General features: G+C 49.2%; 1 protein-coding gene across 2 annotated transcripts in view; it reads right to left on the bottom strand.

Moving 5' to 3' along the window:
* Positions 1-12,500, bottom strand: part of LOC139200452 (diacylglycerol kinase delta) — a 31,855-nt gene that overhangs the window by 3,515 nt on the left and 15,840 nt on the right. For both annotated transcript variants that reach the window (XM_070829752.1, XM_070829754.1), the window contains exons 12-25: positions 10,048-10,142; positions 9,797-9,896; positions 9,300-9,603; positions 7,326-7,487; positions 6,200-6,328; positions 5,999-6,092; positions 5,816-5,926; positions 3,743-3,839; positions 3,563-3,670; positions 3,309-3,422; positions 3,081-3,215; positions 2,334-2,497; positions 2,072-2,183; positions 1,683-1,775 (exon numbers count right to left, since the gene is read on the bottom strand). In XM_070829752.1, coding sequence (XP_070685853.1) covers positions 1,683-1,775; positions 2,072-2,183; positions 2,334-2,497; positions 3,081-3,215; positions 3,309-3,422; positions 3,563-3,670; positions 3,743-3,839; positions 5,816-5,926; positions 5,999-6,092; positions 6,200-6,328; positions 7,326-7,487; positions 9,300-9,603; positions 9,797-9,896; positions 10,048-10,142 — 1,818 coding nt within the window. The remainder of the gene's footprint in view (positions 1-1,682; positions 1,776-2,071; positions 2,184-2,333; positions 2,498-3,080; positions 3,216-3,308; positions 3,423-3,562; positions 3,671-3,742; positions 3,840-5,815; positions 5,927-5,998; positions 6,093-6,199; positions 6,329-7,325; positions 7,488-9,299; positions 9,604-9,796; positions 9,897-10,047; positions 10,143-12,500) is intronic.

Genomic DNA, 12,500 nt, shown 5'->3' with positions numbered 1-12,500 from the left:
AGGACCAGAGGAGACCAGAAGGGACCAGAGGAGACCAGAGAAGACCAGAAGGGACCAGAGGAGACCAGAAAGGACCAGATAGGACCAGAGAGGACCAGAGGGAATCAGACAGGACCAGAGAGGACCAGAAGAGACCAGAGAGGACCAGAGGAGACCAGAGAGGACCAGAGGAGACCAGAGAGGACCAGAAGAGACCAGAGAGGACCAGAAGAGACCAGAGAGGACCAGAGGAGACCAGAGAAGACCAGAAGGGACCAGAGGAGACCAGAAAGGACCAGATAGGACCAGAGGGAATCAGACAGGACCAGAGAGGACCAGAAGAGACCAGAGAGGACCAGAGGAGACCAGAAAGGACCAGAGGAGACCAGAGAGGACCAGAAGAGACCAGAGAGGACCAGAGGAGACCAGAGAGGACCAGAAGAGACCAGAGAGGACCAGAGAAGACCAGAAGGGACCAGAGGAGACCAGAGAAGACCAGAAGGGACCAGAGGAGACCAGATAGGACCAGAGAGGACCAGAGGGAATCAGAGGAGACCAGAGAGGACCAGAAGAGACCACAGAGGACCAGAGAGGACCAGAGGAGACCACAGAGGACAAGAAGAGACCAGAGAGGACCAGAGGGAATCAGAGAGGACCAGAGGAGACCAGAGAGGACCAGAGAAGACCAGAAGGGACCAGAGGAGACCAGAGAAGACCAGAAGGGACCAGAGGAGACCAGAGAGGACCAGAAGAGACCACAGAGGACCAGAGAGGACCAGAGGGAATCAGAGAGGACCAGAGGAGACCACAGAGGACAAGAAGAGACCAGAGAGGACCAGAGGGAATCAGAGAGGACCAGAGAGGACCAGAAGAGACCACAGAGGACCAGAGGGAATCAGAGGAGACCAGAGAGGACCAGAAGGGACCAGAGGAGACCAGAGAGGACCAGAGGAGACCAGAGGAGACCAGAATGGACCAGAGGAGACCAGAGAAGACCAGAAGGGACCAGAGGAGACCAGAAAGGACCAGAGAGGACCAGAGGGAATCAGAGGAGACCAGAGAGGACCAGAGGGAATCAGAGAGGACCAGAGAGGCCCAGAGGAGACCGGAGAGGACCAAAAGAGACCAGAGGAGACCAGAGGGAATCAGAGAGGACCAGAGGAGACCAGAGAGGACCAGAAGGGACCAAAGGAGACCAGAGAGGACCAGAAGGGACCAAAGGAGACCAGAGGGAATCAGAGGAGACCAGATAGGACCAAAGGAGACCAGAGAGGACCAGGGGAGACCAGAAAGGGACCAGAGGAGACCAGAGAGGACCAGAGGAGACCAGAGAGGACCAGAAAGGACCAGAAAGGACCAGAAAGGACCAGATAAGTCCAGAGAAGACCAGAGGGAATCAGAGGAGACCAGAGAGGACCAGAAGGGACCAAAGGAATCCAGAGGAGACCAGAGAGGACCAGAGGGAATCAGAGAGGACCAGAGGAGACCAATGGGGACCAGAGAGGACCAGAACGGACCAGAACGGACCAGAACGGACCAAAGGAGACCAGAGGAGATCAGAGAGGACCAGAGGGAATCAGAGAGGACCAGAGGAGACCAGAAGAGACCAAAGGAGACCAGAGAGGACCAACAAGGACCAGAAGGAATCAGAGAGGACCAGACGAGACCAAAGGGAACCACAGGAGACCAGAGGTAACTGTTACCAGGGACATCTTTCCAGCGAGCAGGAGTTCAGTCTCACTGAGTAAAGCTTTGACATTAACGACCATCTGAAGGACAACGCTGCAGCTCAGGGCCTGGAGAGAGAGACAGGCAGGAGAGAGAGACAGACAGGCACTGTTAACTACAAAGCTAACATTATGCTAGTAGGATTCCAGTCAGTAACAGTGCGTTGGGCTGAGAGACAGGAAGTAGAATCTGCCAGGATGTTTAACAACCAGACCAGCAGTGATCAGCCACGCCCCCTCATCAATACAACTGTCACCAACACATGGATGGTCATGTGACCTGTGACCTACATGTGAACAGCAAACTAATCACTTTCTACACGATCAACATATTTGGTAAGGACAGCCTTCGTGGAGTTTCGTACCCCGGAGCTCTTGGAGTTGTTGTAGACGACATCCATGGCCTTTGAGCTGGCGTTGACGGCGTGAGCCAGTTCCTGTTCCAGACTGTGGTGAGACTGAGCCACTTCACGGATACTGAGGCACAAACAAGAGACAAAAACACACATTTCATCCACAGAGACAGAAAACAGAGAAAGTGCCCGAGGAAACGTGATCAGTATACTTGTGTTCAGTGATCAGTGTGCGTCTGAGGACCAGTGATTGATCGATAGCTTTATTGATCACCTGTGGATGAGCGCTCCTGCTGCCTGACCGAATTCGCTGACGAGTGACGCCTCTTCTTCAGAAACAATCTCTGGCTGGGAGGACAGGGGGGTCTGCGGAGGGGGGGTCCGAGGAAACTCACACTTCTGTTTGTCCTCCCACGACTTCAGGGTGCTCTCAAAGGCCTGAACACACACACAGTGGTCAATCGTTACCACCTGATCAGCGACTCAGAGGGTCAGTCAGGTGGGTCTGATCCTCCAACAGTCTCTGAGACGTCCCTGTGAGTCCTCGGGGGTCCGTCCCACCATCAGACTGTATAACAGAAGGGGGCGTGGCTACTGTGACATCACCCGTTGGTTTGTGGACCGCCATCTTGGTTTTTTAGAGCCAGAAGTGATGTTTCCGCATGAAGATGCCCTCTGATTGGTCAGTGAGCAGGTAGCCCCACCCTAAAGCCCCCCACCCCCTCTTCCTGGTGTATCTTCCTCTAAATGGACCATAATTGACTAAATGAACATCCTGCTGTGCTGAAGAAGACTGTGAACTAGAGACTGAGAGCAGAAACTCATCAGGAAAATGTTCACTGAGAAGTCTCCTCATTTCCTCATTGACTTCCATCCAATCAGACTTCTGTTTGGAGCCAGTGGAGTCGCCCCCTGCTGGACACTAGAGAGGAAGCAGCTTTAAGGCTCTTCAGCATCGGCTTCACTGTTCAGACCCAGAGGAGAGAGAGACAGTCAGGTGGGGGTCTGGGTCTGGACTCACCCGGTCCCTGGTGAGGGTCTGGGTCCGGTTCTTGTGGATGATCTTGATGTAACCTGGAGGTTGGACCCAAGCCTCACCGTCCACCTGGACCGGGACGCCCTCATCACCCAGGATGGTTATCTTCACTGTCCGGCACTGAGAGACAGACAGGTCAGAAAGATAGACAGGTCAGAGACACAGGTCAGAGAGACAGACAGGTCAGAGGGACAGGCAGACAGACAGGTGTACCTGTGCGATGCGGTGGTGCTGCAGGTTGATGACTCGGGACACGGCCATCTGCATGCTGCCGAACACGGCGACGACCTCCAGGATCTTATCATCAAAGGACGGAGCTGTGAAGGTCTGAGAGACAGACAGACAGGCAGAGAGACAAACAGAACGCATCACTCATCACTTGACTGCTCAATAAACAGACAGACAGGTAGATGGTCAGACACACAGACAGGTAGACAGGCAGGCAGACAGACAGGTTCAGTTCTCACGTCGTCCTCTTTGGTTCCTCCCCAGAAGTTGGTTCCTCCTGCGTAACTTGGAATGTTCAGCACGGCGATGCCTTGCAGACTTGGCAGAGGGATCGGACGCCCATCACACTAAGACAGACAGACGGCAGTTAAACCTGGTCTGTCCAACAGTCTACAAACCAGCAGGACCAGGTGTCTCACCTCCAGCAGGACCCTCTGTTCCAGATTCTTGTAGGTTCTGTGCAGCAGCTCTTTGGTTCCCAGGACTCCGTACCACATCATGTTCTTAGTGCGACTCCTGTCACAACAACAACTACAGTGGTGAGGATGGTACTGGTGATACTGAGACTACTACTGCTGTACTACCAGTACTACTACTACTGCTGTACTACCAGTACTACTACTAATACTACTACTGTACTACCAGTACTACTACTACTGCTGTACTACCAGTACTACTACTACTGTACTACCAGTACTACTACTACTGCTGTACTACCAGTACTACTACTAATACTGTACTACCAGTACTACTACTGCTGTACCACCAGTACTACTACTACTGCTGTACTACCAGTACTACTACTAATACTACTACTGTACTACCAGTACTACTACTACTGCTGTACTACCAGTACTACTACTACTGCTGTACTACCAGTACTACTACTAATACTACTACTGTACTACCAGTACTACTACTACTGCTGTACTACCAGTACTACTACTACTACTGTACTACCACTACTACTACTAATACTACTACTGTACTACCAGTACTACTACTACTGCTGTACTACCAGTACTACTACTAATACTACTACTGTACTACCAGTACTACTACTACTGCTGTACTACCAGTACTACTACTACTGCTGTACTACCAGTACTACTACTACTACTGTACTACCAGTACTACTACTACTAATACTACTACTGTACTACTACTGCTGTACTACCAGTACTACTACTACTGCTGTACTACCAGTACTACTACTAATACTACTACTGTACTACCAGTACTACTACTACTACTGTACTACCAGTACTACTACTAATACTGTACTACCACTACTACTACTAATACTACTACTGTACTACCAGTACTACTACTACTAATACTACTACTGTACTACTACTGCTGTACTACCAGTACTACTACTACTGCTGTACTACCAGTACTACTACTACTACTACTGTACTACCAGTACTACTACTAATACTACTACTGTACTACCAGTACTACTACTACTACTGTACTACCAGTACTACTACTACTAATACTACTACTGTACTACCAGTACTACTACTACTACTGTACTACCAGTACTACTACTAATACTACTACTGTACTACCAGTACTACTACTACTACTGTACTACCAGTACTACTACTAATACTACTACTGTACTACCAGTACTACTACTACTAATACTACTACTGTACTACTACCAGTACTACTACTACTACTGTACTACTAGTACTACTACTAATACTACTACTGTACTACCAGTACTACTACTACTACTACTGTACTACCAGTACTACTACTAATACTACTACTGTACTACCAGTACTACTACTACTACTGTACTACCAGTACTACTACTAATACTACTACTGTACTACCAGTACTACTACTACTAATACTACTACTGTACTACTACCAGTACTACTACTACTACTGTACTACCAGTACTACTACTAATACTACTACTGTACTACCAGTACTACTACTACTGCTGTACTACCAGTACTACTACTACTACTACTACTACTGTACTACTACTGTACTACTACTGCTGTACTACCAGTACTACTACTACTAATACTACTACTGTACTACTACTGCTGTACTACCAGTACTACTACTACTGCTGTACTACCAGTACTACTACTACTAATACTACTACTGTACTACTGTACTACTACTGCTGTACTACCAGTACTACTACTACTACTAATACTACTACTGTACTACTACTGCTGTACTACCAGTACTACTACTACTAATACTACTACTGTACTACTACTGCTGTACTACCAGTACTACTACTACTAATACTACTACTGTACTACTGTACTACTACTGCTGTACTACCAGTACTACTACTACTAATACTACTACTGTACTACTGTACTACTACTGCTGTACTACCAGTACTACTACTACTAATACTACTACTGTACTACTGTACTACTACTGCTGTACTACCAGTACTACTACTAATACTACTACTGTACTACTGTACTACTACTGCTACTAATAAGTACCTGCACTTCTCTGGATGTTCGTCTCTCTTGTTGTTGAAGTCCAGAGAGATTTTAGCGTCCAGTCCGATTCCAAAATAATTGTTCATCACACATTTCTCAGTATAGCAGTCCCTAAACACAGAGAGACAGACAGGTCAGAGAGACAGACAGGTGAGGCAGACAGAGAGACGGACAGTGTCTTACATGTTGTCGGGGTCACAGCTGAACGGGTCGGCGTTGACCAACAGTCGACTGATGACAGAGCTGCTGGAGAGAGAACCTGAGATACCTCTGAGACCTACACACACACACACACACACACACACACACACACACACACACACACAGGTAAACGTCATGATGTCATGATAAGTTAAACTTCCTGCCTCACCTGGGGCATCTTACCTGGATAGAGGATCTTCGTGTTGAGCATGGGCATGTTGTCCCTACTTCCTGTCTGGACAGGAAGTGACGCAGAGCTGCCCAATGACAGACTGCCTTTACTGATCAGCTTCTCACAGGGCGTCTTACTGACTGCAGAGAGACAGGTAGAGAGACAGACAGAGTGGTGTTGCACTGTGACATAAACTCTTTGTGATTAAGTCGCTCGTTGTTTCTCTGCTTTGTTGTTTTGTCGCTTTAAAGCGACATCAAACAACCCTTCCTGCTCACACCTTTCACATTAAAAGCTCTCCAGCAGCTCAAAAGGCATAAAGCTTTTAATGTGAAACATCAACAGGAGCGGCCATCTCACTGCATGGGACTTCAGACTGATGTGAGTTATTTGAATCCGCACCAGAGGAGCTGTGTCCTTTCCTGGGGGACAGGCGCAGGGTGAGTGTGGGGACCCTCAGCAGCCCCCGGCTGTCAGGGAGGTGTTTCTGGCCCGACCTGGACAAAGAACACTTTGAAGGACTCCTGAACCCGACCAACACGTCCTCTGTGGAGACGGCAGAGCTCCTCGGGCACCAGGGGTGGATGAGACTCACCCTGAGGTGCTGAAGGGTCTGGACAGCATTGGGCTGTACGGGACGGTACCTGGGGGAGGGGGGGGTCATGGGAGTTTGAACATCCAGTCTACATGTGTTTGGGGGACTGGGGGGGTGCTGTGAGGTACGGGGCCACCACAGTGAGAGCCGTGTCCACGTCCTCGGCACAAAGTCAGATCCGTTCGCAGTGGGTGTTGGACTGAGTCATCAGAGCTCAGACCGGATGAGGGGAAGAGATTGTCCTGTTTGGGAACCTCAGAGTTTCAGATCCAGTGATCCTGTTGGCGTCCTCAGACCAGGACCAGACAGTACCAGTACCACAAACAGTACCAGTACCGCAAACAGTCCCAGTACCGCAAACAGTCCCGGTCCGGCTTACAGTCCCGGTCCCGCTAACAGTTCCAGTACCGCAAACAGCACCGGTCCCGCTAACAGTCCCAGTACCGCAAACAGTCCCAGTCCGGCTTACAGTCCCGGTCCCGCTAACAGTCCCAGTACTGCAAACAGTCCCGGTCCCGCTAACTACCGGTAGTACCACTGACCTCTGCGTGTGTTGTGGTGTTTGTTGCTGGAGGTCGACTGCAGAGACGTCTTGTCGTCCTCCTCTTCCTCCTCTTCTTCCTCCTCTACCAGACCCTCCTCTTCCTCAGCTCGGCTCAGAGAGAAGAGCTGCTGCTGAGTCTGAGCGTTCTGCTCGTCCACAGCTGGAGACAGAGATACTGCATCAGTACTGCATCAGTACTACGTCAGTACTGCATCAGTACTGCGTCAGTACTACATCAGTACAGCATCAGTACTGCGTCAGTACTACATCAGTACAGCATCAGTACTGCGTCAGTACTGCATCAGTACTACGTCAGTACTGCATCAGTACTGCGTCAGTACTACATCAGCACAGCATCAGTACTGCGTCAGTACTGCATCAGTACTACGTCAGTACTGCATCAGTACTGCGTCAGTACTACGTCAGTACAGCATCAGTACTGCGTCAGTACTGCATCAGTACTACGTCAGTACTGCATCAGTACTGCGTCAGTACTACATCAGTACAGCATCAGTACTGCATCAGTACTGCATCAGTACTACGTCAGTACTGCATCAGTACTGCGTCAGTACTACATCAGTACGGCATCAGTACTACGTCAGTACTGCATCAGTACTGCGTCAGTACTACATCAGTACTACGTCAGTACTACATCAGTACAGCATCAGTACTGTATCAGTACTACATCAGTACTACGTCAGTACTACATCAGTACAGCATCAGTACTACATCAGTACTGCATCAGTACTACATCAGTACAGCATCAGTACTGCATCAGTACTACGTCAGTACTACATCAGTACTGCATCAGTACTACATCAGTACTACATCAGTACTGCATCAGTACTACATCAGTACAGCATCAGTACAGCATCAGTACTGTCAGTACTACATCAGTACTACAGTACTGCATCAGTACTACATCAGTACTACATCAGTACTGCATCAGTACTACAGTACTGCATCAGTACTACATCAGTACTACATCAGTACTACATCAGTACTACATCAGTACTACATCAGTACTACAGCACTACAGTACTGATGTTGTACTGCGTCAGTACTGCATCAGTACTGCGTCAGTACTACATCAGTACTACAGTACTGCATCAGTACTGCGTCAGTACTACATCAGTACTACAGTACTGCATCAGTACTGCGTCAGTACTACATCAGTACTACAGTCCTGCTACAGTACTGCATCAGTACTGCGTCAGTACTACATCAGCACCACAGTACTACATCAATACTGTGTCAGTACTGCATCAGTACTACAGCACAACAGTACTGATGTTGTACTGCGTCAGTACTGCATCAGTACTGCGTCAGTACTACATCAGTACCACAGTACTACATCAATACTGTGTTAGTACTGCATCAGTACTACAGCACAACAGTACTGATGTTCTACTGCGTCAGTACTGCATCAGTACTGCGTCAGTACTACATCAGTACTACAGTACTACATCAGTACTGCGTCAGTACTACATCAGTACTACAGTACTGCATCAGTACTGCGTCAGTACTACATCAGTACCACAGTACTACATCAATACTGTGTCAGTACTACATCAGTACCACAGTACTACATCAATACTGTGTCAGTACTACATCAGTACCACAGTACTACATCAATACTGTGTCAGTACTGCATCAGTACTACATCAGTACTGCATCAGTACTGCATCAGTATTACATCAGTACTACAGTACCTGTCTGTCTGCCTGCCTGTCTCACCTTTCTCCGTGTGCTGGATGACCTGTCTGTCTGCCTGCCTGTCTCACCTCTCTCCGTGTGCTGGATGACCTGTCTGTCTGCCTGCCCGTCTCACCTCTCTCCGTGTGCTGGATGACCTGTCTGTCTGCCTGCCCGTCTCACCTCTCTCCGTGTGCTGGATGACCTGTCTGTCTGCCTGCCCGTCTCACCTCTCTCCGTGTGCTGGATGACCTGTCTGTCTGCCTGCCCGTCTCACCTCTCTCCGTGTGCTCGATGACCTGTCTGATGGCCTTCTTCAGGCTGTTGGCTCTCAGCATCAGCTGCTCTCGAGGTTTAAAGATGGCGGCCGCTGCAGAGGAGGAGGCGCTGGTCCGAGGGGAGCAGGGGGCGTGAGGAGGAGGATGAGGATGAAGATGAAGAGGAGGCGGTGCGATTCCCTCGGACTCTTCCTGCTCCTCGGCGATGGTGGGCGGCGGGGCCGGGGGGGGCAGGGGGGACGCCTGAGACTCCTCATTCAGAGTCTTCAGCAGAGAGTCCAGCTTCTCCTTCAACACACCACACTGACACAGACAGAACCAGGATCAGAACCAGGACCAGGACCAGGACCAAGACCAAGACCAAGACCAGGACCAGGACCAGGACCAAGACCAAGACCAAGGCCAAGACCAGGACCGGGACCAGGATCACAACCTCCACAGACGGCCCAGTGTTTCTTCTCACTGACTGTAAACATGAACTACAGTGAGCCCTCACCTTCTTGGCCACGGCCTCCGACTCCTCTGAACTCTCCGTGTTCTTCTCGTACGCTTTTCCAACACGAGCCACAAAATCCTTCACCGTCTCACACAGGACCCTGAACGCACCACACACACAGATCATTATCATTATCAATAGGCAGGCAGGCAGACAGGCAGACAGGCAGACAGACAGACAGACAGACAGACAGACAGGCAGACAGGCAGACAGGCAGACAGGCAGGCAGGCAGGCAGGCAGGCAGACGTACTTGGCGGAGGAGATGACCACAGAGTGCTGGTCTGAGGTCAGGATCTTGGTCAGGTGAGCAGCCACTGAGTCCTCATAGGTCAGAATCTGCTGAACCTGAATCAGAGCACACAGAGGGGGGGGGGGGGGTTCACTCACTCATTCATTTATTCAATTCAATTCAAAAAACTTTATTTGTCCCCAGGGGGCAATTAAAAGGCACATAGAGCAGGCAGTGCAACAAGGACGAAACACTACAGCAGCAGACAAGACAGGCGGAACGGCTGTAGCACAAAAGGATAGAAATGAAAAATAAAGGTAAACGTATTTCTATTTTATCTATTTAATGAAAAATAAATAAAATAGAATGAAGGCAAACTCAAAACTTAAATAAAGTAAAGCTTAACGAACTAAATTGTGGTTAACGCTCCAAATGCTAAAATGTTGACAAAGTAAGAACATGAGAATAAACATTAAATTACAGGGTGCAAATTGGCAATGAGGCGGGTCGGCACGAGTTCACCGTAAGGATCAGTACAAATCAGAGTCCTGCAGTGATGTAAGTTTATGTCCAGGTGGGAAGTGGGCCGTGTGGATCTGCAGTCATCCGTATACCTCGTATCCTCGATGAAGAGCCGCGGTGAGAGGACGCAGCGGTGGAGGTGTTATTGACCGGCACTCTGTGACCTATGGGTTAAGCGGTCTAGTCCACAGGGTGAGTCGATCATCCAGGTGGAAGCGGGAGGAGAGTTTGTTGGCCAGGATGTGAGGCTGAAGGGCACCGAATGCCGAGGAGAAGTCAGCAAATAGGAAATAGAGGAGTCTCGCTGAAGTGTCGGGGCGCTCCAAGGGTGTGTGTAAGGTGTCTAGGATGGATATTTTGGCATCGTCCACGCCTCTGCTCGTACGATATGCAAATTGGGGAGGGTTGATCAGTGAGTTGGTTACTCCGATGATGTGTTGTGTTACTGTCCTCTCCATAGCCTTCATCACGAGGGAGGTGAGAGCCACAGGTCTACTTTGGTGGTACTCTTCTTGGGGACGGGGATCACTGTGGAGTGTTTCCACAACTGGGGAACTGGACAGCTGTCAATGGATCTCTGGATCAGGATCTGAAATACACCTCCCAGCTGCTCAGCACAGTACCTCAGAACACGACCGCTGATGTTGTCTGGGCCAGGTGAGCCGGTCTCTGTGGTCCTCCTCGGGGCTCTCCCCACATCCTCTATGCTGAAGGTGAGTGCGGAGGTACTGGGTTGAAGTGTGCTCTCGATCACTTCTAGCTGGGTGGTGTTGTCTTTCTTGAATCTGGTGTAGAAGGAGTTGAGGTCGTTGAGGAGAGATGCGTGGCTGCTACCGTCCACGTAGATGGTATTTGGGCAGGTGGTAGCGATATTCAAAGCGGCCCTGCCGAGCTGAGGAGGTTCCCCTGTGTGAATTATCCTCCACTTTGCTTTTGCTTCTGCTTGGCTGTTTTTTTTTTACTTTTTATTTATGAGAATTTTTACATTGGCAAAAGTAAACAAACACAATACAGAACGAACATATGAGGTCATGGGATGAAAATGAGTCAAGGCAAGTTTAGCATCTTTACGATGTACTGACACACACAGTAAAGTTAAATATCCGTCTCATTGGCTAAATAAATACACCATTTTTCCCACCGTTTTTTTCCCAGTTCTTTTTGGAGTGGTATGGAGTGGGTCATCTGTTCTAAGAGATGTAGATGTTTCTGCTTGGCTGTTTTAATGGCACGCTGAACTTCTCCATTCTCTTTCTTCTCCAGTTCAGAGCCAGTGAAAAAGACCTTCTTCTTCTTACTGAGGATTTCCTTGAGCTCCTTGAGCTCCAGGGTTTATTGTTGGGGAAGATTGTGACAGTTTTGGAGGGAATGATGCTGTCCACACAGAAAGAGACATATGAAGAGACTTGCTCATTGATGTTGCTGGAGGGACTTAAGAGGTTATTCCAGTCTGTGCACTCAAAGCATCCTTGGAGAGCTAGAACGCTATCTTTGGTCCACTAGTAACTTTTTTAGCCCTCCTTATAATGGGAATGTATGCTGGAACGAGTAGGATAGTGTGGTGGCAGAGCCCAGAGGGGGGAGTGCAACGGACCTTTATGCATCTGGAACTGACCCATAGCATTTGTCTAGTGTCTTCTCCTGGCGGGTGGTACCTGTGACATACAGCTGAAAACCTTTAAAGGCTTTCCCAGGGACGCTCCAGTTTGTTTAGTGAGTTCACGACGTGTTCAGTGGCAGCGTTAGCTTTGGGATGGATGTAGTTCTCTGGGTAAATAGGAGGGGCGAAGGGAGACGGCCAAGAGCTCAATGTCCGTGGTGCAGTTTGTCCCTAACAACGACCATAGAGACACACACGGCCACCATGTTGTTCACCAGTTTCCGTAAAAGCAAGAATTGAGGCAGTCCTGTATAGTTGTTTACGTCTCCCACTTTAATCTGGCTCTTACTCC

This window comes from Pempheris klunzingeri, chromosome 4 (assembly GCF_042242105.1).
Source record: "Pempheris klunzingeri isolate RE-2024b chromosome 4, fPemKlu1.hap1, whole genome shotgun sequence".
NCBI lineage: Eukaryota > Metazoa > Chordata > Actinopteri > Acropomatiformes > Pempheridae > Pempheris > Pempheris klunzingeri.
The sequence above is the reverse complement of the archived record's forward strand: the minus strand, read 5'-3'. Positions and strand labels throughout refer to the sequence as shown.